Genomic DNA, 24,232 nt, shown 5'->3' on the forward strand with positions numbered 1-24,232 from the left:
AATAAAAATGAATAAAAAATGTTTTAAATGTTCACGCTAAAGGAAATTAAATAAAACACACACAACATTTGTACAAACATAGTAAAATACAAAATTTACCAAATTTTATTCTATGAAGTACAAAAACTTTATTTAAATAGAAAAAAATACATAGGTTTAAAATGTTTGCTGGGTTACTACATCAGTTTTGTATGCTAAAGTGAGAAAAAACATTTCCTTCATTCACTCATTTATACACATTCTCCTTTTGGTATGCTATGATATCTTATGCAATGACTTGTCATTAAAAACACATTTCTTAAGCAACAATGCCTGTCAGTCCGTCTGTGTGTCCGTCCCTACTTGTAGAATTTTAAGTACACGACAGAGAACAACATTCGGTAATGAGCACAAACAACGTCTAACAGCAAAAAATTAAAACTTTTATTATTTAAATGAATCAATGAAATCTGGCCAGTTTGTTACCCCCCACACACTTGAATTTTGATTTTTAAAGGACATGCCGTCCAAGGGACCGACCACCAAAATCAGAAATATAGGTACCGACAAAAACATGAAAAGTAAACTTGTATACATATGGGGAAAAGCCTTATGGGTGGCCCCAAAAACTGTTGATGGTGCTTTCAAAAAGAAATATGTAATAAGCAAAGCAAAAAGGACATAAAGGACATATGTACAAGAGTATGTAAGTATGTGTATGAATACAATTTAAATCGAATTGTATGAATATGAAAACAATAAAAAGACACAAATGAATGAATGAAAGAACGAATGAATTAATGGTTTTAAAAGATGATGAAGTTGAAGTTCTATAAAATATGGCTGGCTAATGGGAAATGTATTTTTACGAGTATTCGCTATGTCTGACCGACCGTCTGTCTTAAAAGTGTTTTTTTCGTAAAAGTTCTTAAGGAAATAATAAAATTCATGAACACAATAGGGTCAGGAATTTCGTTTCTTTTTTTCTACTTTTCTGTACACTTTACATAAGATATTAAGTGAAGATAAGAAAAAAGGAAAATATCTTTTATAAAGTGAATTGAAGAGAACGTATTACTGGTTAAATACGAAACAAGGAATACAGTAAGAAATTACAAATGGAGATGGTTTTTCTACAGAAGACAATTTAATAAAAAAAATTGTAAATATTTCAAAATTTTTTAAAAAATAGTAAACTTATCAAAAATTCATTAAGAATAGAAAAATTATAAAAAATTCTTCATTAATAATAGAAATTGCACAAGAACTTCTAAAAATAGAACATTTTTTAAACAAAATTTATAAAAAAAAGTTTCTAAAATGTTAGTTAAACAGACAAACTATTTTCAAATAATAAAAAATGTAAATAAAAATTTTACAGAAATATTTTTTTTTCATAAATTATCTATAAATAGAACAAAATTTAAAAATAATGGATCGATCCATCTTTACCTCTTGTAGGGTATCTAAAAATAAAGTAAATTTATGATATTTAATTTTAATGTTTACGAATTGAAAACAAAGCTAATTTCTTTCTATAAAAAAGACACAAAAACCCTAAAAATCATAAACAAATTTAGCAATTAATTAAAATATTTTTGTTAGAAAAAAAAATATAACATAAATTTACAGAAAAGAAAATTTTAATTAATTCAAATATAATAAAACAAATTATAAATTAAAAGTGAAACAGCAGAGTTCATAAATAAATTTATAAAAAAAGAAACTAATAAAACGACAAAGAAAATTAGCACACTTTTATTAGCCACACAATTAAAATGATAAACTAATTGTTAACAAATTCTCTACTTAATCTCTTTTTTATTTTATCTTTTTAGGCCGCCTTAGGGCCCATAGCCTTAGATTTGGCTCGTTCATTGAATGCTGATGCGGCTACTTTATCGTTGGCCAGTAATGTTCTAATCATATCCGTTCTGGCCATTATATTCACTGCACCATTGGGTGCTATTTTAATGTTACGTTTAGCACCAATTTGGCTACAACGTAGTGCTACAAATGACGATAATATGGCTGATGACAATCGAGGAGGAAATGTAAACATGACCGTTGAGTACGAGAACAGTACAGCGGGCAATGCCAATAATGAAGAGTTTTCGGGTAATGACAATTTAGACCGCCATCAAAAGTCAGTTTAAAACCAATAACAATAACACATAGTAGAAATAATAGAAAATACAAAAAAAAAAAACCAACCATAAGTATAGCACAGGATGAATGAAATGCTGTGACGTTGAACTTGTTAAAGTCTAAGTTTGCATTATATTGAAAAAAAAAAAAAAAAAACAAACCTAAGAAGTTTAGACTTATCACAGTTTTTCGTTATGTTTTAGAAAACTTCTTTTACTTTGCAATTAATCCACTGATTTGAGTTTTAGCCTTTTTTACCATTGGTTTTTAAAGCTCCTTTATAAGTTTAATATCAGAGCTTGAATAGATTTATGCGTGTGTATATATTTTAAATACTTTTCTAGCAAATAGGTAGGTTTGATTGTACTTAGATTAATAATTTGAAAAATTAATTGCATTTTAAAATATTGTAAATATAATAAAAACAACCTTTTAATAAAAAAATTTATAGATTTTCTTTTACAATTTCGAACTGTTTATGATACTGAGTTATACATAGTTGTTGCTATAAATGATAGAAACTATAGACTGATCAATAGTCGAGACTACAGCATGATCTATACAATAAAAAAACAAGTAAGAAGTTAAAGTCGGGTGAGGCCGACTATATAATACCCTACACCAGTTATAAAAATAAAATGCGATTTAGTGTTCATAATAAAGCATTTAAGTTGAATTGTACCATGTCTCAGATATACTTTAGCCATTGTTGGTTGAATAAAATTGTGTACATTTAAGTTATATTTCGAAGGGGGCTTTCTATAGAGGCTAGGGTTAAATGAGGCCCTATCATCAAAAAATTCATCAGAGTCATGAAGGCTAGTATTGAATTTGATTTTGTAGCTTTTTGTCAAGATACGAGTATATTGAACATAATTATGAACTTAAAAGCCCTATTCGAGGGGGTTCAGTTGTATGGGGGTTAGGTCAAATATTGTCCCGATGTTGCCTATTTTCAATAGGATTTGTCTCTAGATAGAAGATCATGTGCAAAATATCATTGAATTATCTTCAAAATTGCGACCTATACTTTGATTACAAGGTTTACAAGCCCTTTTCGGGGATTCAGTTGTATGGGGGCTAGGACCGATCATAACCATTTTCAATAGGCTTCGTCACTGAGGCAATAAAAGATCATGTACCAAATTTTAAATTATCTTCAAAAATGCGGCCTGTAGTTTGATTACAAGGTTTACATGGACGGACGGACATAGCTAAATCGAATCAGAAAATTATTCTAAGCCGATTGGTATACACCACAAAAGTGGTGTAGGGTATAAAAAAAACAAGTAAGAGTATTATATTCGGCTATGATTACATATATTCAAACCGTATGACGTAAAAGGGCTTAAGTCAATTATGGACAGAGCTCTATCGAATAAGCAAAATATTTTTTAAGAAACTAAATATTTTTGTCCAATTTTTAAACTATGAACTTATGTATATGGGCGGTAAGGTCAGTTGTCTGATTGTCGTAAAATTTGGTACATGCGTAGATTTCGGTTCGTATAATACTTATTTGTTTCGAATTTCATCGCTGTACTCGTATTTTTAATTCAGTCATGAGCGTTTAACTAAATATTTTTGTCCAATTTTTAAACTATGAACTTATGTATATGGGCGGTAGGGTCAATTGTCTGATTGTCGTAAAATTTGGTACATACATAGATTTCGGTTCGTATAATATTATTTGTTTCGAATTTCATCGCTATACTCGTATTTTTAATTCAGTCATGAGCGTTTATATCGAATTATATCATTTTTATACCAGAAATTTAAAGTAATTTTCTCCCTTATATGGGCAGTAGGGTCAATAATGGAACCATCCTAATCAAATTTGGTGGACAGATTTGTGACGATTTTCATCGTCAGTAATGAGTCTAAAAGTCATTTTCTAAAGGAAACCTTATATAGTTTGAGAGATATTAGCTCGAAAGAATCTTACTTATGTCGAATTTCATTGCTATAATCAGAATTTTTATCCAGTAATGATTGTCATTTTCTGAAGGGGACCTTATATGGGGCGTAGGGTCAATTATTGAACAATCCTTATTAAATTTAATACAGAGAGTTTGTCTCGTAGGAAACTTACTTATGTAAAATTTCATCACTATACTCGTATTTTTTAGCCAGTAATGAGCGATAAATTAACTTTCTGAAGGGGCCCTTAGGGGTATAGGGTCAATTATCGACTAAACCTCATAAAATTGGATAGATAGATTTTGGCTCTTATGATACTTATTTATGTCGCTATACTCTTATTTTTTAAGCATTTATGACTGTTAACGCTGTTTTTCGGAGGCCACTTGTATGGAGACTATGCAAAAACGTGGACTAATATTGGCCATTTGCAATACCAAACAAACCTGAACCCTGTAGCTCTTTCCGTTCGGACTCTATTGTATTTTCAACAGGCAGACGAACGGACGGACATGGCTAGATTGCCTTAGAATTTAATAAGGACTCAGAATACATACCAATATTTCGATGTATTATAAACGAAGTAACAGAAACAATTTGATAGTGGATATAAAAAGAATTTAGTAATGCGTACTCAAATCAGTCCGGAGCAGTTTTAGAATTGATTGATTAGAATTGACATGATTCAAGTACGTGATTATTGACTGACCTATATAATCGAGACTACATAATCTATACAGATATTATCAACTTTATAAACTGATCTATAGTCAAGGCTATATATTGAACTATAGTCGAAAACACAGATCAACTTACAATTGAGACTATAATTAAAGACAATAGATTGATACACAGTAGGGAGTATATAATGGTCTATAAACGAGGCTTCACACTGATCTGTAATCGAGACTATATTTACAGTCTAAAATATACAGATCTGATCACAGTAACAATAGAGACTAATCTAACAAATGGGAATCGAAATATGTATATTAGTAGTGTGATATAATATTTACCGTAACTAAGTGTATTTAACACTCTAAAGTCATTTAAGTAGGGATTTATTAAAATTTTATCACCAGGAAAATCAAAATATGCAAATGAATGTTTTCTATGGTGCTTCGTATGGAATTTTTTAAATCATATTTTTGGTTTCCATGATTTTTATTCTCATTTTACTTGAAATATTAATTTTGTTTTGTATGCATATGTATTTAAAAACATAAACTTCTGTTGTAGTGTTTATATTAGCCAAAGTTTCCTTAAAGTATACATACATATACACTTATAATAATGTATGTAGTATACATATTAAGTCAAAAATTACATTTTTATACATTTAGTATCAATATTCCTAACTCAATGTCAATAAACATTTTATAATATTCTGAAGAGTTCAAATAGAAGAAAAAAGTGAAACTTACCGTAATGCCACAATTGTTGACCATCATACTTCAAGGCTGTTTTCTTGTCTGTAAATAAAAAGAAAAATATCAACAAATACAGATCAATATTTAAGTATTGAAAGAAATTGCAAAGAGAAAAATGTACTTATGTAAATATATTTTGTTTTTATTTATATTTTGGTCAAATTCAACATAGAAACACAAATGACAAAAGAAAAAAACTAGTCAAAATGTACAAAAGTATGTAATATTTGCTTATACGGGGAAACATACATACATGGTACATATTTGACAGAGTATAACAAAAATTAATATCAACATTTGAAAATGGTAATAACGAATACTTTCCAATACAATAAAATACAACAGTAGAAACTGAATTTAAGAAATAGGAAAGTTTTCATATTTATTTGTAACCTATAGAATATCACTTCCCCAATTTCCCATTTTTAGTAACTGATGTTCCAGATTCTACTGTTATCCGGAAAAATTTCCTATAACAATACAATATAAGAAGAAATAAAATTTTATGAATTTTATTTACATTTACAGGAATTAGGCGTAGTATGTATCCAAGAAACTTTTATGACTTTTTTCATTCTTACGATTTTTTTTCTTCCCCAATACTTTTTCTGTTGATGTTGAAACACTTCATTTTGTTTATATTTCATTAATTTGTAACACTTGTAGAAGAGGAAAGAAAAAAAAAAAGAAGAATAAACAAATTGGAACAACAACAAATAAAAGGAAGGCATTAATATAAGAAAACAAAAGAAGAACAACGATAAAAAACAACAACAACAGGAATGACACAAATGGTTAGGAATTAATGACTGAATGTAGTCTTGGCAAATACAAACAAATGTATTGATATCGAGAGTTAAAGTAACAAATATGTACAAGGATTCCTATACATTAGGGGCATTCAAATGCCGAGAGAAGAAGCAATCAAAGTTTAAATTCTGACTACAGAAATGGCTTGTATATTCAAAAGGTGTTTGGGTAGCTTATTATAATTGAATACTAGTTAGGTTAACTACTAATAATGGGGAAAGCAATAACTGAGGTAATATTTTCAGGACTTGTTAGCTAACTAGGACTTGGCCAAGACTAACTAGGATCTACAACCCCCAGAGATCACATATTATCGTTGTTGTGGCTCTATCTCTTCTAGTTTCCAAAATAAATGGACTTTTATGTATTCACCAAAAAAATCGATTTTTGAGGTGATATAAAAGTGATCACAGATTATCGTTGTTTTGGCTCTATCTCATCTAGATTCCAAAATAAATGGACTTTTATGTTTTCACAAATAAATCTATTTTTTGTGGGAAGTAGACGTGATCACAGAGTATCGTTGTTTTGGCTTTATCTCTTATAGTTTCCAAAATAAATGGACTTTTAAGTTTTCACCCAAAAAATCAATTTTTGATGGGAAATAAAAGTGATCTAAGATTATTGTTGTTTCGGTCTTATCACTTTTAGTTTCCAAAATAAATGGACTTTTATGTTTTCACAAAAAATAAAATCGATTTTTTTATGCGAAAAAAAGTGATCACAGATTATTATTGTTGTGGCTCTCTTCTAGTTTCCAAAATAAATGGACTTTTATGTTTTCACCCAAAAAAAAAAAAATCGGTTTTTGGTGGGAAATAAAAGTGATCACAGATTATCGTTGTTTTGGCTCTATCTCTTCTAGTTTCCAAAATAAATGGTCATTTATGTTTTCACAAAAAAATTAAATCGATTTTTGGTGCGAAATAAAAGTGATCACAGATTATCGTTGTTTTAGCTCTTTCTCTACTAGTTTTCAAAATAAATGGACTTTATGTTTTCACAAAAAATATAATTGATTTTTGATGGGAAATAAAAGTGATCACAAATTATCGTTGTTTAGGCTCTATCTCTTCTGGATTCCAAAATACATGGACTTTTATGTTTTACCAACAAAATTCGAATTGTAATGGAAAACAAAAGTGCTCACAGATTATCGCTGTTTTGACTCTATCTCTTTTAGTTTCCAAAATAAATGGATGGATGTTTTCACAAAATATACAATCGATTTTTGATGGGAAATAAAAGTGATCACAGATTATCGTTGATTCGGCTCTATCTCTTCTAGTTTTTAAAATAAATGAACTTTTATGTTTTCACCAAAAAAATCGATTTTTTGTTGGGAAATAGAAGAGATTACAGATTATCGATGTTTTGGCTCTATCTCTTCCAGATTCCAAAAATAAATGGACTTTTATGTTTTCACAAAAACAAAAAATCGATTTTTGAGGTGAAATAAAAGTGATCGCAGATTATCGTTGTTTTAGCTCTATCTCTTCTAGATTCCAAAATAAATGGACTTTTATGTTTTCACCCACAAAAAAATCGATTTTTGGTGTGAAATAAAAATGATCACAGATTATCGTTGTTTTGGCTCTATCTCTTCTAGTTTCCAAAATAAATGGTCATTTATGTTTTCACAAAAAAATTAAATCGATTTTTGGTGCGAAATAAAAGTGATCACAGATTATCGTTGTTTTAGCTCTTTCTCTACTAGTTTTCAAAATAAATGGACTTTATGTTTTCACAAAAAATATAATTGATTTTTGATGGGAAATAAAAGTGATCACAGATTATCATTGTTTAGGCTCTATCTCTTCTGGATTCCAAAATACATGAACTTTTATGTTTTACCAACAAAATTCGATTTGTAGTGGAAAACAAAAGTGCTCACAGATTATCGCTGTTTTGACTCTATCTCTTTTAGTTTCCAAAATAAATGGACTTTATGTTTTCACGAAAAATATAATTGATTTTTGATGGTAAATAAAAGTGATCACAGATTATCGTTGATTCGGCTCTATCTCTTCTAGTTTTTAAAATAAATGAACTTTTATGTTTTCACCAAAAAAAAAAAATCGATTTTTTGTTGGGAAATAAAAGTGATCACAGCTTATCGATGTTTTGGCTCTATCTTTTCTAGATTCCAAAATAAATGGACTTTTATGTTTTCAACAAAAAAATCGATTTTTGATGGGAAATAAAAGTGATCACAGATTATCGTTGTTTTGGCTCTATCTCTTCCAGATTCCAAAAATAAATGGACTTTTATGTTTTCACAAAAAAAAATCGATTTTTGAGGTGAAATAAAAGTGATCACAGATTATCGTTGTTTTAGCTCTATCTTCTTTAGATTCAAAAATAAATGGACTTTTATGTTTTCACCCAAAAATCGATTTTTGGTGGGAAATAAAAGTGATCACAGATTATCGTCGTTTTGGCTCTATCTCTTTTAGTTTTTAAAATAAATGGACTTTTATATTTTCAACAAAAAAATCGATTTTTGGTGGAAAGTATTGATTTTTGGTGGGAAATAAAAGTGATCACAGATTATCGTTGATTTAGCTCTATTTCCTTTAGATTCCAAAATAAATGGACTTTTATGTTTTCACCAAAAAAAAAATCGGGTTTTGATGGGAAATAAAAGTGATCACAGATAATCGTTGTTTTAGCTCTATCTCTTCTAGATTCCAAAATAAATGGACTTTTATGTTCTCACCCAAAAAAAAAAAAAAAAAAAAAAAATCGATTTTTGGTGTGAAATAAAAGTGAACACAGATTATCGTTGTTTTGGCTCTATCTCTTCTAGTTTTCAAAATAAATGGTCATTTATGTTTTCACAAAAAAAAAAAAATTAAATCGATTTTTGGTGCGAAATAAAAGTGATCACAGATTATCGTTGTTTTAGCTCTATCTCCTTTAGATTCCAAAATAAATGGACTTTTATGTTTTCACCCAAAAATCGATTTTTGATGGGAAATAAATGTGATCACGCATTATATTTGTTTCCAAAATGAACTTTGATTTCCCATGGGAAAATATCGATTTTTGATGGGAAATAAATGTAATCACAGATTATCGTTGTTTTGGCACTATCTCTTTTAGTTTGCAAAATAAATGGACTTTTATGTTTTTTCCCAAAAAATCGATTATTGGTGGGAAATAAAAGTGATAACAGATTATCGTAATTTTGGCTCTATCTCTTCTAGATTTAAAAATAAATTGACTTTAATGTTTTCAACAAAAAAATTCTGTTTTTTTACATTATCTCTTATATATACTGGTATTTTTAAGCCAGTAATGTGCATTTTAAGTAATTTTCTGAAGAGTCGGGGTTATTTATGAAGAGATCCTCATAAAAAGTGATTTTGTAGAACTATTTTGGTTGCAGATAACTAAATTGTACAACATTTTATCACGATTGCTTTAAACAGTATTTTGAGTTTCTACTTGTATGGGGTGTAGGGACCTGGGAAATATATTATTTTGGCGGTCTACTACCAATATTTATATTTGTTAAAATCAATATAGCATTCTTATATAAAATTTTGCCTGAATACCCTACTATTGCATTTTTTTTAAGAAATTTATAAACTTTCTACAACAAAATGGTTTTTAGATTTTTATTAAAATGTTTCCAAAATTTTTATTATCCTGAGCGCAGGAAAAAAAATTTCAACTTTTTGACAGCTGTTGATGTAAAAAAAAATGAAATTGAAAACACGATAATAGTAGCAGCAAAAAGCAACAACTCAACGAGAATAATTTTAAATTTATGACTTAACAGAAATCAACAAAAAAGTGCACAGAATAAAGTCAAAACCAACAACAAAGTAAAAAAGTAAAACAAAAATATATTAAACATGGTTTTAACTAGTGTTTACGATTATTGTTGTTTAGCGGAAGTTTGAGTTTTAAATTCTCTAAATGTCTTAAGGGCTCCGCCGCTGCTTTCAATTCATCCATGATGAGACGAAATTTGAAGGATTAAAAACTTTTAATTTATTTTTGAACGTACTGACAGTTTAGTATTTACGATTTTTTTATACATAATATATATTTGAAAACGAGTTAAACCAACAGATAATGTAATGCCAAAATTAAAATATCAATAACAAGCCAAAAATGGAGATAATGTTGGTTGAAAATAAAGAGAAAGGGTTAGTAAAATGTATATATTTCAATAGCAACACACATTTTTTGCTACTAATGATTATGACTCTTTACAAAAAGGCAACGTTATTAAAAGATTAAAAACTTTTAATTAATATGAGTTTTTCTTTTGAAAATTTTTAGAAAATTTTACACTTGAATTGAGTTACAATCTAATTGTGCTATTAGTAAGGATGTTATCTTTACCTCCAACTTTTCTAATGTACTTTTTATACACTACTATACACTACACTACTATAGTGGGGAGGGTATTATACGTTTGTGCTGATGTTTGTAATACATATTTGTCTTATACCCACCATTCGGTTTAGAATCAATTTGAGTGTCGATTAGTTTCGATGAAATTTTTTGAAAACCTGGATCCCATACAAAGCCCCTTTTTAGCTTTACTAATAACTAATGTAGTTAATAATATGTTCGAGCATCATCGACTTTATTTTCATACTTATTTTGTTTTGGTAATGATGTCAGCTTTATGTGAAAAATTTTACTATTTCCCATTAAAAACTGCTGCAGTCTTTTCGGGATTTTTTGTTGTTCAGTTTTAAATGTAAAATGGCATCATATGTTAGTTTATGACATTAGTTGCACAAATCAGCTTAAAATTTTGGCATACATGTTGTTTAGCAAAACACATTTTGGTGTCTTACAATACAACGTGAAAGAATAAAGTCGATGTTTAATATCACCGTTTAGCAACCTTATTAATGTAAAAATTTTTACCATTCCTTATATTACGTTGTTAAATATTTACCCCCTTATTCACAAACAAAATTTTTATTTTATAAACGGTTTATAAATTAGATTTTGTATGGAAATTTTGTTTTATACACCTTTTATAAAATAAAAATGTTGTTTGTGAATAAGGGGGTTTTACCCTACACCACTATAGTGGGAAGGGTATTATGCGTTTGTGCTGATGTTTGTAACGCACTAAAATATTAGTACTATACCCACCTTTAAGTATACCGATCGACTCAGAATTACTTTCTGAGTCGATTTAACGATGTCCGTCCGTCCGTGTGTCCATGTAAACGTTGTTATCAAAGTACAGGTCGAAATTTTCAAGATAATTTAATGAAATTTGGCATACATATTTTTTTGACCCAAGAACGAAGCCTAAAATCGGTCCATTATTTCACCTTGCCCTCATACAACTGAACTCCCCGAAAAGGGCTTTTGAGCTCATAATTCTATATAATATAAATGTATCTCGATAAAAGTTAGCACAACTAAGTTTTATACATACCTTGATGACTTTGCCGAATTTCGAAATGATCGGACTTCATTTGACCCTGTTATTGTAATGAAATTTATCACAGACAAATATTATATAAATATATATCTATTTATCCCATTTTATCGGGATCGGTTCACATTTGCTCCTATCCCCCATATAAAGCCTCTTTCAGAAAATTAGTTTTTCGTCAATAAATTGCTTAAATAAATCGGAATCAAGGTAATTTTCCAGACTATACTTTCTTACTTGTTTTCCTTTGATTTTGTGATGGCAAGGTATAAGTAGTGTATACATTTTTCCATATTTTTCCTTAACATTCCATCAAGCATCCACTTTGTTGGAAATCGGTTATACTTTACCTAACCTATTGCTGCAAATCATTAATAACAATAGTCATATGATCAGAAAATTGCTATAGATACAAATTATACAAAATTTATCTATATTTATACCAAGATTGGCAACCGAAACGAATAACGGTATCGGTAACGATGTCTCCCAGTTTTGCCCAAAGTCATGGACTTTTTTATAGTTCCCAAAGATTTAGTTTCTCAGGCTCATATCTTGCAAACCGTTCGGAGTTTTTATTTACTCTCTGTAGAAAAGTTGTAGCTCTTGTCATGAAGAACAAAAATTGTGAAAAATCTAAAAAAATTCATGTTCATTTTGCAATTCAAGTAGAAATTTTTACATTGTGAAATTGTACTGCATTTATTAATGACACCTATACGTATACGTGTTAATGATTTATAGATATTACAAATATTAAGTATACGCCTAATTTAGAGAAGCACCTGAAAGTAAAACAAGTAAGAATGTATAGACAGACATGACCGAACATATACCACAACACCACTGAGTATGTTAAATTTTTTTTTTGTATTTTTCTAATAATAAAGCATTTTTCTTAATTTCGAAATATTTTAACAATTTGTTACCAAAAAAGTGATTTTTTGAGGGAGGGCTTATATGGGGCAAAGGTAAATTTAGCATTACATTAAAGTTATTTATGCAGAATTTTAATCGGATAGTATTGTTTAAAGGTGAATTTCCACCATCAAATAATTTTCTGAAGGGGACTTTGTATGGGGGCTGGGGCCATTACGAAAATCGCCAAATCATTTAAACTTATATAAAACTAAGATTTGCTGATTTTTGTAGATATTGTACAAAATTAACCATTATTGTATGGAGGCTAGGGAAATAATAGACCGAGTTTAACCATTTTCAATAAGTTTCGTTCTTGGGTCAAAATATGTAAGAGTATGGACCAAATTTCATCAAATTATCATGAAAATTGCGACCTGCAGTGTGAGCATAAGGTTTACATGAAGACACACAGACGGACAGAAGAACTTAGCTTAATCGACTCAGAAAGTTATTCCGAGCAAAAATGACACCCATAAAAAAGTGCAAGACTTTGGGCGGGGACACGGGTGTTCCAGTTTTGTTATCTTTTATCATGTTGTGGTGTGCGTTTCCTCACAGAATTTTGAAAAGTAATTTAACATTTTTATTATGCTTATTTATATCAAAATTTATCACAATTAATGAATTTATGAGTGCCTCTTCTGAATAGTACTCTTCATTGGGAATTAAGATTAAATTACACAAAACTAACTATTATCATTAAATTTACTAAATTAATTGGTTAATTAACTTCAAGCTTGTTTATGTAAAATGTCATCTTGATGTTAGGTTATGAATGTTTGCAAAATAATTTTGGGAATTTATTCCTGAATTACATACTTTTTCTTTCTTAATAAATAATTACAAAATTTTACGTCCTAGATTATTTAAAAATTTTTTCTGGACTTAGGCGGCCTAAATAAAGAAACTCATATAGGTTTTACATCACGAGCAAAATCGTTGTAAACTAGTATTATTGGCTATAAAATGGCCTATACATAACATTAGAATTACAAGAAAAAATAACACTAGCCGACAAAATTTTAATTTTTTAGTGCCAAGTTATAATAGTATTTAAAAATTGTTCATCATGTCGGAATTAAAGCCGAACGTGATCAAATAATTCAGTTCATAATTCAGAATTAGGCTGGACTTATTACACACAGGGAAAAATACGTTTTAAAATTAAGCACGCCTGGTACCAAATTGACACCAAACTGTTTATATTTCAATAACATTCGTTGTCATAGTATGTACGGATAGTTGTCAAATCAACAACAAAAATTAACACGACGTTGTCAAATCAACAAAAAAATAATAATGTGTTACCAAAGAGACAACGCTATGTTGTCAAACAGAACGTTGTGTTGCCGAAATCACAATGATGCATTGCCGAAATGACACAAAGCGTAATGGAAATGACAACAATGCGTTGTCAAAATTACAACGGTGGTTGTCAAAATGATAACTGGGTGTTATTTAAATTTTATACTCATCCGTTATCTAAATGTTAACAAACATGATAAGCTCACTTCTGACAATGGGTTGTATCACTTTCGGTACTTTTCTACCGGGTTTTTCGCTCTGTGTATGCATTTACTGCTTAAATACCGAAAAAGAACTTTGATCTTATTACAAAATTAAGTGTATTTTATTAATTATGTTAGATAGTCGAACACAATAACATTTCATAGTAAATACTGTAGACCAGTGTAACTAGTCAATAACTTGTTTAACAAAATTCTTAATGACAAAAATCATACACGTTTTTCATAACATCCTCCTGCTACTACTCCTACATATTATTGCTCATAATTAACAAAATATTTTCACAAAAATCTGGACAAAAATAAATTAATAAACATATGTATGTATCTGAATTTTTATTTTCTGATGATGAAAAATTAAGGATGAGGTATAATAATTCCAACGGCGACAACAAGAATTATGATGTTCTGATGGTGGGATCATGATGATGATGACGATGTGTCACAATGTGGTGGTGTTAAGTTGTATGTTAGTTTATACAAAATAAAAATGTCATAAACATCAATCAAAAATATTTTTATGTCGAAAAATTTGTATTCAAGCTTGTTATACGCCACTCAATATTGAGAGATTTTTCGCAAAAAAAAAAAATGTAAAAAAAAGAAAAATGTTGTAAAACCATAAAAGAAAATCCTTTATACTCTCGTATTGTGTTAACAATTGTCACATCGTGTTGTGCGGACATGTTTATTACAAGTTTACAAAAAAAAAAAAAAAACAAACAAATAGAAAAAAAAATCAGAAATAACAACATTGTACCACATATGATTTTGACAGCTTTGCTTTACAAAAAAAAAAAAAAACACCTCTGGCGTGTGTGGGAAATAATAATTAATTTTAAATTACATAGATAAGTTTGCAATATTTCATACTTAACAAATGCAAAATATTGTTTTACAATTATCCCTTAGGAACCAAAAGGGTAATTAGTGCAAGGATAACTTCTTTCCCTACTACGTTTACTTTGATGTTTCACAAAGAAATTATTTGAAATATAAACAAAACCTATTCATTTATGCAGCAATTTTAATAATGATTTTTCTACATTAATTTAACAAGGAAAAAAGAAACTAGAAAAGAAAATTGGTTGCAGCCAACATTAGCAGTTTTTTATACCCATTTTAATGTATTTTCTGCATTTTTTTGCTTAAACAATTTGCAGGCAATCTCTTAATTTTTCCAACAAACAATAAGCATTTTCCATTCACCTGCCCATAAAATGCAAACAGAAACGACAAAAAAACAAACATAAAATAATGAAAATAAAATGTAGAAAATGGAAAATTTTTCTTTCGGGCAGAAAGCAGTAATACTGAAAAAAAAATATACATCCGCAGAAAGAATGTCGGTGATAATCGTTTTGAGAAAATGCATTCATGCAATGCAATGGCTGGCCTACCAACAACAACGAAAATATTTAGTTATTTTTACCTCTTGTTTTCGTCTACTATTTTTTTAAATGACGCCAGTTTCAGGTGAATTGTAGAGTAAGAATGAAAGAAAAACATTCAAAATGGCAGTAAAATTGTTGGAATATTTTCTGGAAATACCATGTGCCACAATCAGTTTTCAATTTGATCCTATCTTTACTTACACACTGACATTAATACAGACACACACATAGATATACTTATTAGACAGACTGTGAAAATTAAGAAATAAATTTTAAACCGATCATTAACTCGCACTTGTATTTGGGCTGAATGAATACATTTTTAATACTTGAAACTACATTCAATAGACAGACACAAGATCATCGTACGATCATAGGCTATTTTAGAACCACAATAATCCTAAGAATTCAATAACTTGTTTACAATTTTCTCTACAGCTTGCGATGACATCAAGGATTTAAAATATGTACTCTTGACAGATTATCGGATGTGACATCGACAAGGCCTTTAAGTTATATTCACACCTCAAATAATTGAAGAAGACATAAGCTGTCCTATACCCACCTTTAAGTATACCAATAAGCTCAGAAACATTTTCTGAGTCGATTAAGCCAAGTCCGTCCGTCTGTCTGTCTGTCCAAATAAATCTTGTAATGAAACTACAGGTTGCAATTTTGAAGATAATTCGTCTGTCTGTCCATGTAAACCTTGTAATCAAACTACAGGTCACAATTTTGAAGATACTTCAATGAAATTTGATACATGATCTTCTATTGTCCCAGGGACAAAGCCTATTGAAAATGGGTAACATCGGTCTATTATTTCACCTAGCCCCCATACAACTGAACCCGCGGAATAGGCCTTTTAAGTTCATAATTATGTTTGATATACTCCTCGACAAAAAGCTGTAAATCCATGTTCTATACTAGCCTTAATGATCCTCATAAATTTTATAATTATAGGGACTCATTTGACCCTAGCCCCTATAAAAAGCCCCTTCAAAATTTGACTTAAATGTCTACAATTTTATTAAACAATAAATGGCTTAAGTATATCTGAGACAAGGTACAATTCAACTTAAATGCTTTATTATGAAAACTAAATCACATTTTATTTTTGTAACAGGTGTAGGGTATTATATGGTCGGCCTCGCCCGACTATAATTTCTTACTTGTTATATTTGAAAAAATTGTCGAAACCAATATCAATTACGTTTTAGAGGGACAACTTCAGAGACACGTTATCTTAAATTTCGAATGTATTGTTTCTTTTACTCCGATTTTAAAACATTTATAACAGTTTCAAGCTCAAAACAAAACCCTTAAAATGTTTACTACGTATCTGAGTCAACTACTAATTTGACGCACGTAGACAAGTTAACAATTCCATAATAAGTATTATGTAATAGGTGCCTATCTAATATACACTGTAAAATGCAAAAGTACAACAGGTCTGAAAGTTTTAATCTTTCAAAGTACTCTTCAGGCTTCGGTATAAATACATTTTTGAAACTTCTAATAGAAAATTTGCAAAATGCTTTCAAATATACCAATATTGATTTTTGATTAACTAAAAAATGAAAAAGAATCAAAGAATCCAATTTCCAAACTACAGATTTTTTAAGAAAAACTAGCAGTAGTAGATTAATGGATTAGCAATGGTTTCATAAGCAAGCAAAAAGTGTATTAAATATATGAAAATATAAAACTAAGACTTACAAGAAGCTCTACTTAAATCTTTTTAACGACTGCAAAATAGTATTTTAATTTAATCTATATTAATTTTGCCTCCGGTAGGTTAGTGGTTAGTGTTCTAGTCTGGTAGACCGGAGGTGGTGGGTTCGATTCCCACCTGAGGCACTGGTTAAGGAGCGCACAACAGGCCCGATAGAGGCCTAGGTGTATTTCTTCGGATTTGATGTATATACGTCCTCCTTTCAAACTAACTAACATATTAATTTTGGTTATTATTTAATTATTAGCTTTTTCTAGTGTATTTTGATACTTTACAGCTCGGTTTGACCACGCACAGTGGACATCACTGATATTAATTATTTGAAATACCTGTCTGCAATTAGTTAATAAAATATTTCACATTTTTATACCCTACACCATTATATGATGTTTGTAACACCCAAGTATCAATCCAAAGTATACCAATCGGTTCAGAATCACTTTCTGAGTCGAACTAGCTATGTCCGTCCGTCTGTGTCTCCATGTAAACCTTGTGTGCATTCTACAGGTCGCAATTTCCAAGATAATTTGATGACATTTAGTACATACTCTTCTTTTGACCTAATGACGAAACCTACTGAAAATGGTCCATTATTTCATATAGCCCCCATACAAACGTACCTCCCGAAAAGGGCATTTGAGCTCATAAATATGTTAAATGCTCTTGTATCACTTAAAAAATCAGCAAAACTTAGTTTTATATAAGTCTTAATGATACTGCTGATTTTTGTAATGATCGGGCCTTATTTTACCCTATTCCCCATACAAAGTCCCGTTCAGACTTGATGGTCAAAATTTACTTATAAAAACTAATATCAGGATGATATTCTGCATAAATTACATTAGTTATTTACGTAAATCCCTCTTCCAAAATTAAAAAGTTAGGACCCAAACCCCCATTAGAAAATTCCTGAGCCCATTTAGTATACTTTAAGGTGGCTGTAGGTCCAATATCTTTGGCTGTTACAAACAAACGCATAACACCTTCCCCACTATAATGGTGTCGGGTATCTAATATCAACATTATTAACATAATCACTGGTGTAGGATATCCTATGGTCGGCCATGCCCTACTTTAAATTCTTACTTATTATTTATGTCACTAAATCTGACCCTAATATTTTTACATTTAAAAAATGCTAAAGAATGTTTCTCTAATATCTATTATATAACTTAACTGAGTATTTAAAGACTAATATTACCCCATTCATACAAACATTAACGCTTTTAGCCATAAATATACGTACATATAAAAATATTTAAACCAAAGCTCTGGCTAAAAGCTTTTTTCTTTGGAATTAAAGAAAACTGTAGGCAACAAATTATATATATAATAATGATAATGTTTAATGAAATGTTTATGCTGTGTGACATTAACTGAAAAATATAAAAAAAGAAAAAAGTCAAGCATTTAAAAAAAAAGAAGAAAATTCTGATTAAATGTGGAAAATTTTGCAAAAAGAAAGTTCATTTTAATATACACAATTCACATCAACAAGAATGAGCTGCATAGTGACCGTAATAAAGAGTAAAGAGTTATATAAACCCATCAAAAACTTGGTGATGATTTATACTTACACAACTATATATTTTTCAATGACAACTACATATCGTCCGTATTACTTATAAGAAATCTACTAATGAACAACTTTCAATCTGATATTTTAGTTGTTGTTGTTGTAACAGATTGGCTATGATTGGAAGTTCTTCCCTGGGGAAAAACTTCTGGTTGATACAGCTGTTGCTGTATCTAAGCAAGCGTGGTAAGTACTTATTTAACTACCTCTTTGTAAGGGAGTGTGGTAAGTACTTGCCTCTAATGACATTGTCATGTTAAAATAATGAGTTTAAATGTCAATGAGTAGTGTAAAGCTTTTCAACTCTTCAACTCTTTTCAACGTAATTTTTTGCTGGGATCTTTAAAGGTGGCCATTGAAATTAAAAAATATTATATGCCTTAAGTTATTCAAAATATATCCATAAGCCTATAGTGTATGCTGATCAACTCTCTTAAAAGCTATCCTTAAATTAGGCTTGGCATATTTTTCCAACAGCAATGTTGGCCACCTTCGTTAACGCTTAAACGCATTTCTTTTTACTTATTATTTATTTTTTTCTTGATTTCTTTCTTTCTGGTTGTACGAGCTACTTTAACTTCTGCAACTCATAATGGTAAATGAACAGAGTGCAATACAAGTCAAGTAAACACCATAAAATGACAACATGACAGTATATCATGACATCTAACAACCAAGAGGCCATCTCTATTCCACTTGAAAGGAAATATTCATCAGCCTGGGGTCATTGAGATTGTATGGTTAAATGCACACAGCCACTAATAATTTATTAAGAAAATTAATTTTCTCAAAAGCTTATGATGAAATGTGATATAAAGCCAACTAAGAACAATTCTTTAAAAAAATATATATATAAATTTTATATACATACATAAATAGATTTTGTCTTTTTATTTCTGTTTACCCGAAATTATAGAAACAATTAAAGACACTCCTTGTCTATGGCATATATCGCACTATCACTCTCCCTGTCAGTCAATGACTTTATTATTGCTTGTATTTTTAGTAATTTGTTTGCGGTTTTCTGTATCACTTAATTACCTTTGACACTAAACAGTAATAACTGGCTATAAAAAAATAACGTACAACTAACGTTGGTGTAATTTACACGAAACGATTGTGTTGTTATCATGTACAAATTAAAGTTAAAGGCATGACAGAAACATGGCTGATAGTTATACACAGTCACAGGAATTCGAATTGCACAGAAATGAAACGAACAATAATAAACATAATCAAAAAATCTTTAAATAAGGAATTTGGTCACAAATGTTATAAAAATGTTTTGTCCCCAAACAACCACCTCAAACGCATAACGTGCTTAAAATGCTTTTATTTTCAGTGTTTTTTTCCTTGTTAATTTACATAAAAACGCGTTATATTTTCCCTCCTCTTTATCCAGTGCGCTAAATAATTATACTATTGAGTTGAATTCATATTTTATTTGCTTTTATTTGCATTTAACATGTTAAATGTTGAAAGAGATACACTTGAGTCTCGAGACATCGGCATCAAATTTAAAGTAAATTTCAGAAGATGGTCCAATATATGGCCTTAGTTAATTATGAAACATTTAATTATGAGCCATTTCCTGTAAAGGACCTTTGATGTGGGCTAGGGCCAATTAGACCAAAATATACTTTAAAAGGGTAATTAATTTTGTACACAAATGGGAAAAAAATATACACGCTTGACACCAAACATGCGTACAATAACACTATACGTACGACAACACTATGTAATGTTAACAACTCCACGTTGTCAACATTGCAACAATTCGTTGTTGAAATCTAAATTTTAACCACATCCGTTATCTAAATGTTAACAAACGTGGTAAGCTCACTATTGACAACGGATTGTGAGCTTACCACGTTTGTTAACTTTTATAAAATTTAGATTGCGACAACGAATTGTTACAATGTTGACAACGCAACGTTGTTAACATTACATTGTGTTGTCGTACATATGCACTTTTACTTTTAAAACAGTTATAAACAGTAAATAAATTTTCTGAAGGTGACTTTATATGAGGGCCGATCCCAGAGATTTGGTCATTTTGAAAACTTATTAAAAATTTGATATTGTTTTTATACCCTACACCACAATAGTGGGAAGGATATTATGTGTTTGTGCTAATGTTTGTAACACCTAAAAATATTAGTCCTACACCCACCCTCAAATATACGAGAATCACTCAAATCACCAGAATTCTGAGTCGATTTAGCTTTGTCCGTCTGTACGTCCGTCTGTGTCCATGCCAACATTGTGCGCACTCTCAGGTCGTTATTTTCAAGGTTATTTAATGAAATTTGGCACATACTCTTGTTTTGAACCGAGAACAAAGCCTATCGAAAATTATTAAAATCGGTTCATTATTTCGAATAGCCTCCATAGAACCGTACCTCCCGAATAGGGCTTTTGAGCTCATAAATATGTTAAATGTTCTTGTATCACTTTAAAAATCGGCAAAACTTAATTTTATATAAGTCTTAATAATACTACTGATTTTCGTAATGATCGGTCTTCATTTGACCCTTCAAAGTCCCCTTCAGACAATGACTTGATGGTTAAAATTCACTTATAAACACTAATATCACAATGATATTATGCAAATAACTAATGTAGACGTAAGATAGGACCATATTACTCCAACCATTAAGCCAACATACATACATATAACCCCTCTTTTAGAAAATAAATTTTTTGTCAACAAATTGTTAAAATATTTCTGAATTTTTTATTTTTCACATAATGACTGGTGTAGGGTATCGTATGGTCGGCCATTCCCGACTATAAATTCTTACTTGTTTATTTTAAATTTGTTTGTGTTAAAACAACACTATAAATGTAATTTTCTGAAGAAAATATGGGGGAATAATAGTGACGCCATCCTTTTGGAATATAGTGGAAAGATTTTGATTCGTACAAGATCTTTTATGGGGACTAAAGTCAATTATGGGCCGATTTAATAGTAAATTTTCTGTGCTCTTAATTCGACATATTTACGACCAGAAGATTACTCTTTTGAAGTGTTACAAACGGAATGACAAAATCTTCCTTGACCATATCGATTTCAATACAAAAATTTAACACCAAGGTCAAAGTTCAAAATTATACTTCAGCAAATTACAACTTGCCTTTAAACTAGTATCAAGTGTATGTCAGTGCCAGTGAATTTAATGAAGAAACTAAGCGGTGGATAAAAAAATGTTTATATAGTCTTTCCCTTTTATGATAATGAATGCATATTTGAGGAATTATTAATAATAATTTGTAACATTTCATTAGCATAGAATTTCTTAGTTATTCAAAAATATACAAAAAATATTGGTCTTTGATTTTCATTTAATAAAATTTAAATTTGTAAATAAAATCTAAGTTTTAATTGCACTTTGTTGAAAGAAATTTATGTTAATAAACAAAATTATTACCAGCCTTAATTTTGTTAACTAAAAAAACGCAAGCAGTTTAATATTAAGAAATAAAAGAATGTTTTTAACGACTTTTTTAATAACAACTTTTTATAATAATTTAATTCTACATTATATTTAGTTTTCCTAAATACCTGTATTTACACAAACACGTTGGTATGAAATGTTTCATTAAATTCAGCTTTTGCAAACAAAATTATGCAGTATATTACATTTTCTAATGTCAGCCTAAAAGTATGTTAGCATTTTTTTATTTTGATATTTTTGCATGTAACTATTTGCTTAAGTCTTTTTAAAAGAGTAGTATGCAATAAACCTAGAAAAACTAATTTAGTTTTTATATTCACAGAAATAGAAATAAATAAAATATTATAACAAAAAAAATGTCGAAATATTTTTCTAAATATATATTTTTTTAATATTAAAGTATTAAAACCATAAACTATTAAAACTAAAACACTTTTTATGTTATGAACTTTTGATATTCGTTTTGAACAACTCAATTAGTTTTTTAATCTTCATATTAAGGCCAAGTGTGGCATATAACTATTTAAAGTTTGTTATTTTTATTTTTTTAGACTATAACAAGGAATTCTAAAATTTAATCTCTAAAAATTTATATTGAAAGAAAATTTAAGAAATTTTTGTGATAAGAAAAATTAAACTTTAACAAGAATACTTAAAATAATTTTTTTTTTAAATACCTGTAGATTAAGGTTTACTTTAAGTTTTTTTCTTTATAATTTTCTTTCCCAGAAATAAACAAATAACCGAACAGACAGTTTTCTAATAATAAGATCTACTTAGTTGATTTTATATTATTAAAAGCACAGTAACAAAAATTAATTAGAATTTCATAGTAAACAAATTGTGGCTCTTTATTCATACTAAGTCCTTTGTAAGTAGACAATTTTAAAATAACTTTTAGTTTTTATTTCTTTTCTTAAGTTCTCTTAGGGCATTTTATTAACCAACAACAAAAGAACCTTGAAAAATATTAAAATAAGCCTGTTATAATCTTAACAAACACACGCTCTCAAACAGAGACACAGATACAGTCGAAAAAAAGTATGAATAAAAACCATTTAATGTTTTGTTAATGATTAAAGTGGAAATTAAATAAACATTTTAACTTCCTGCGGATACAAGTTTGAAATGTTTTTTAATGACTCTTATGCTGGCGGATACAGAAAACAACAAGAAAACATTATATGGATATAGTTCTTTCAAGTTTAACAAATTTTATTTTTCCACGTATTATTATTGCTTTAGTTGAAATTTTGAGTGGATTTCTTTTTTGGTTTGTATAAAGCAAAGTTTTGTTTGTTACTTATTTAAATTTATCTTTGTAGGTTTTTTTTATAAAGCAACAACAATGTGGCTTTTAGTTACAAAGTTAATGAATTATTTTATTGATTTTAACTGTTGATGTCTTGGAAATGGTCAAATGATTTTTATTACAAAACTTCAAACAACCGGCCTAAAAAAAATAATTAAAAAATATTTAATTTCCTTTAAAACAGTTGCGAAAAAGTAAAAAAAATTAAATAGATTTATTAGTAATTCTTAAATGAAAATGCAATTTCCTTCAAAAACACTTTGAAGAAAGTTATGACACTAAACAAAACATGTTTTAAAACGTGCCATTCTACTTTAAGCTAAACTCAGGCAGTGCAAAATGGAACTGGTAGGAGTCATATAGTACTATATGGTACGAGTGTTACCATACGACAATAAAAAAATCATCTATCTGTCCGTGTGTATGTTGAAATTAGTTTTCCAATACCTGCGAGATCTAAATCTTCAACAAATCTATTAAAAATCAGAAAAAATCGGTCTATAAATAACGGAAAAATGCACAAAATTCCGAAATACTCATGAAAATATTATGTGTTTTTTCTAAATCTTGATTAGTTTTTTCAGAAAATATAGCTATTTCA

The 24,232-nt window shown here is 29.2% G+C and overlaps 2 protein-coding genes across 3 annotated transcripts in view; one reads left to right on the forward strand and one right to left on the reverse strand.

The window, feature by feature from the left end:
* The window catches only part of LOC119608747 (sodium/hydrogen exchanger 9B2), an 86,041-nt gene extending 83,737 nt beyond the window's left edge, over positions 1-2,304 (forward strand). For both annotated transcript variants that reach the window (XM_037963304.1, XM_037963311.1), the window contains exon 11: positions 1,818-2,304. In XM_037963304.1, the coding sequence (XP_037819232.1) occupies positions 1,818-2,135 (318 nt within the window). In that variant the 3' untranslated portion in view covers positions 2,136-2,304. The remainder of the gene's footprint in view (positions 1-1,817) is intronic.
* Positions 1-24,232, reverse strand: part of LOC119608784 (netrin receptor DCC) — a 390,750-nt gene that overhangs the window by 16,401 nt on the left and 350,117 nt on the right. The window contains exon 12 of the mRNA XM_037963327.1: positions 5,472-5,519. Coding sequence (XP_037819255.1) covers positions 5,495-5,519 — 25 coding nt within the window. The 3' untranslated portion in view covers positions 5,472-5,494. The remainder of the gene's footprint in view (positions 1-5,471; positions 5,520-24,232) is intronic.

Source organism: Lucilia sericata, unplaced genomic scaffold (assembly GCF_015586225.1).
Source record: "Lucilia sericata isolate MDLA Ls3-8-SP2 unplaced genomic scaffold, ASM1558622v1 Contig000022F_arrow, whole genome shotgun sequence".
Taxonomy (NCBI): Eukaryota; Metazoa; Arthropoda; class Insecta; order Diptera; family Calliphoridae; genus Lucilia; species Lucilia sericata.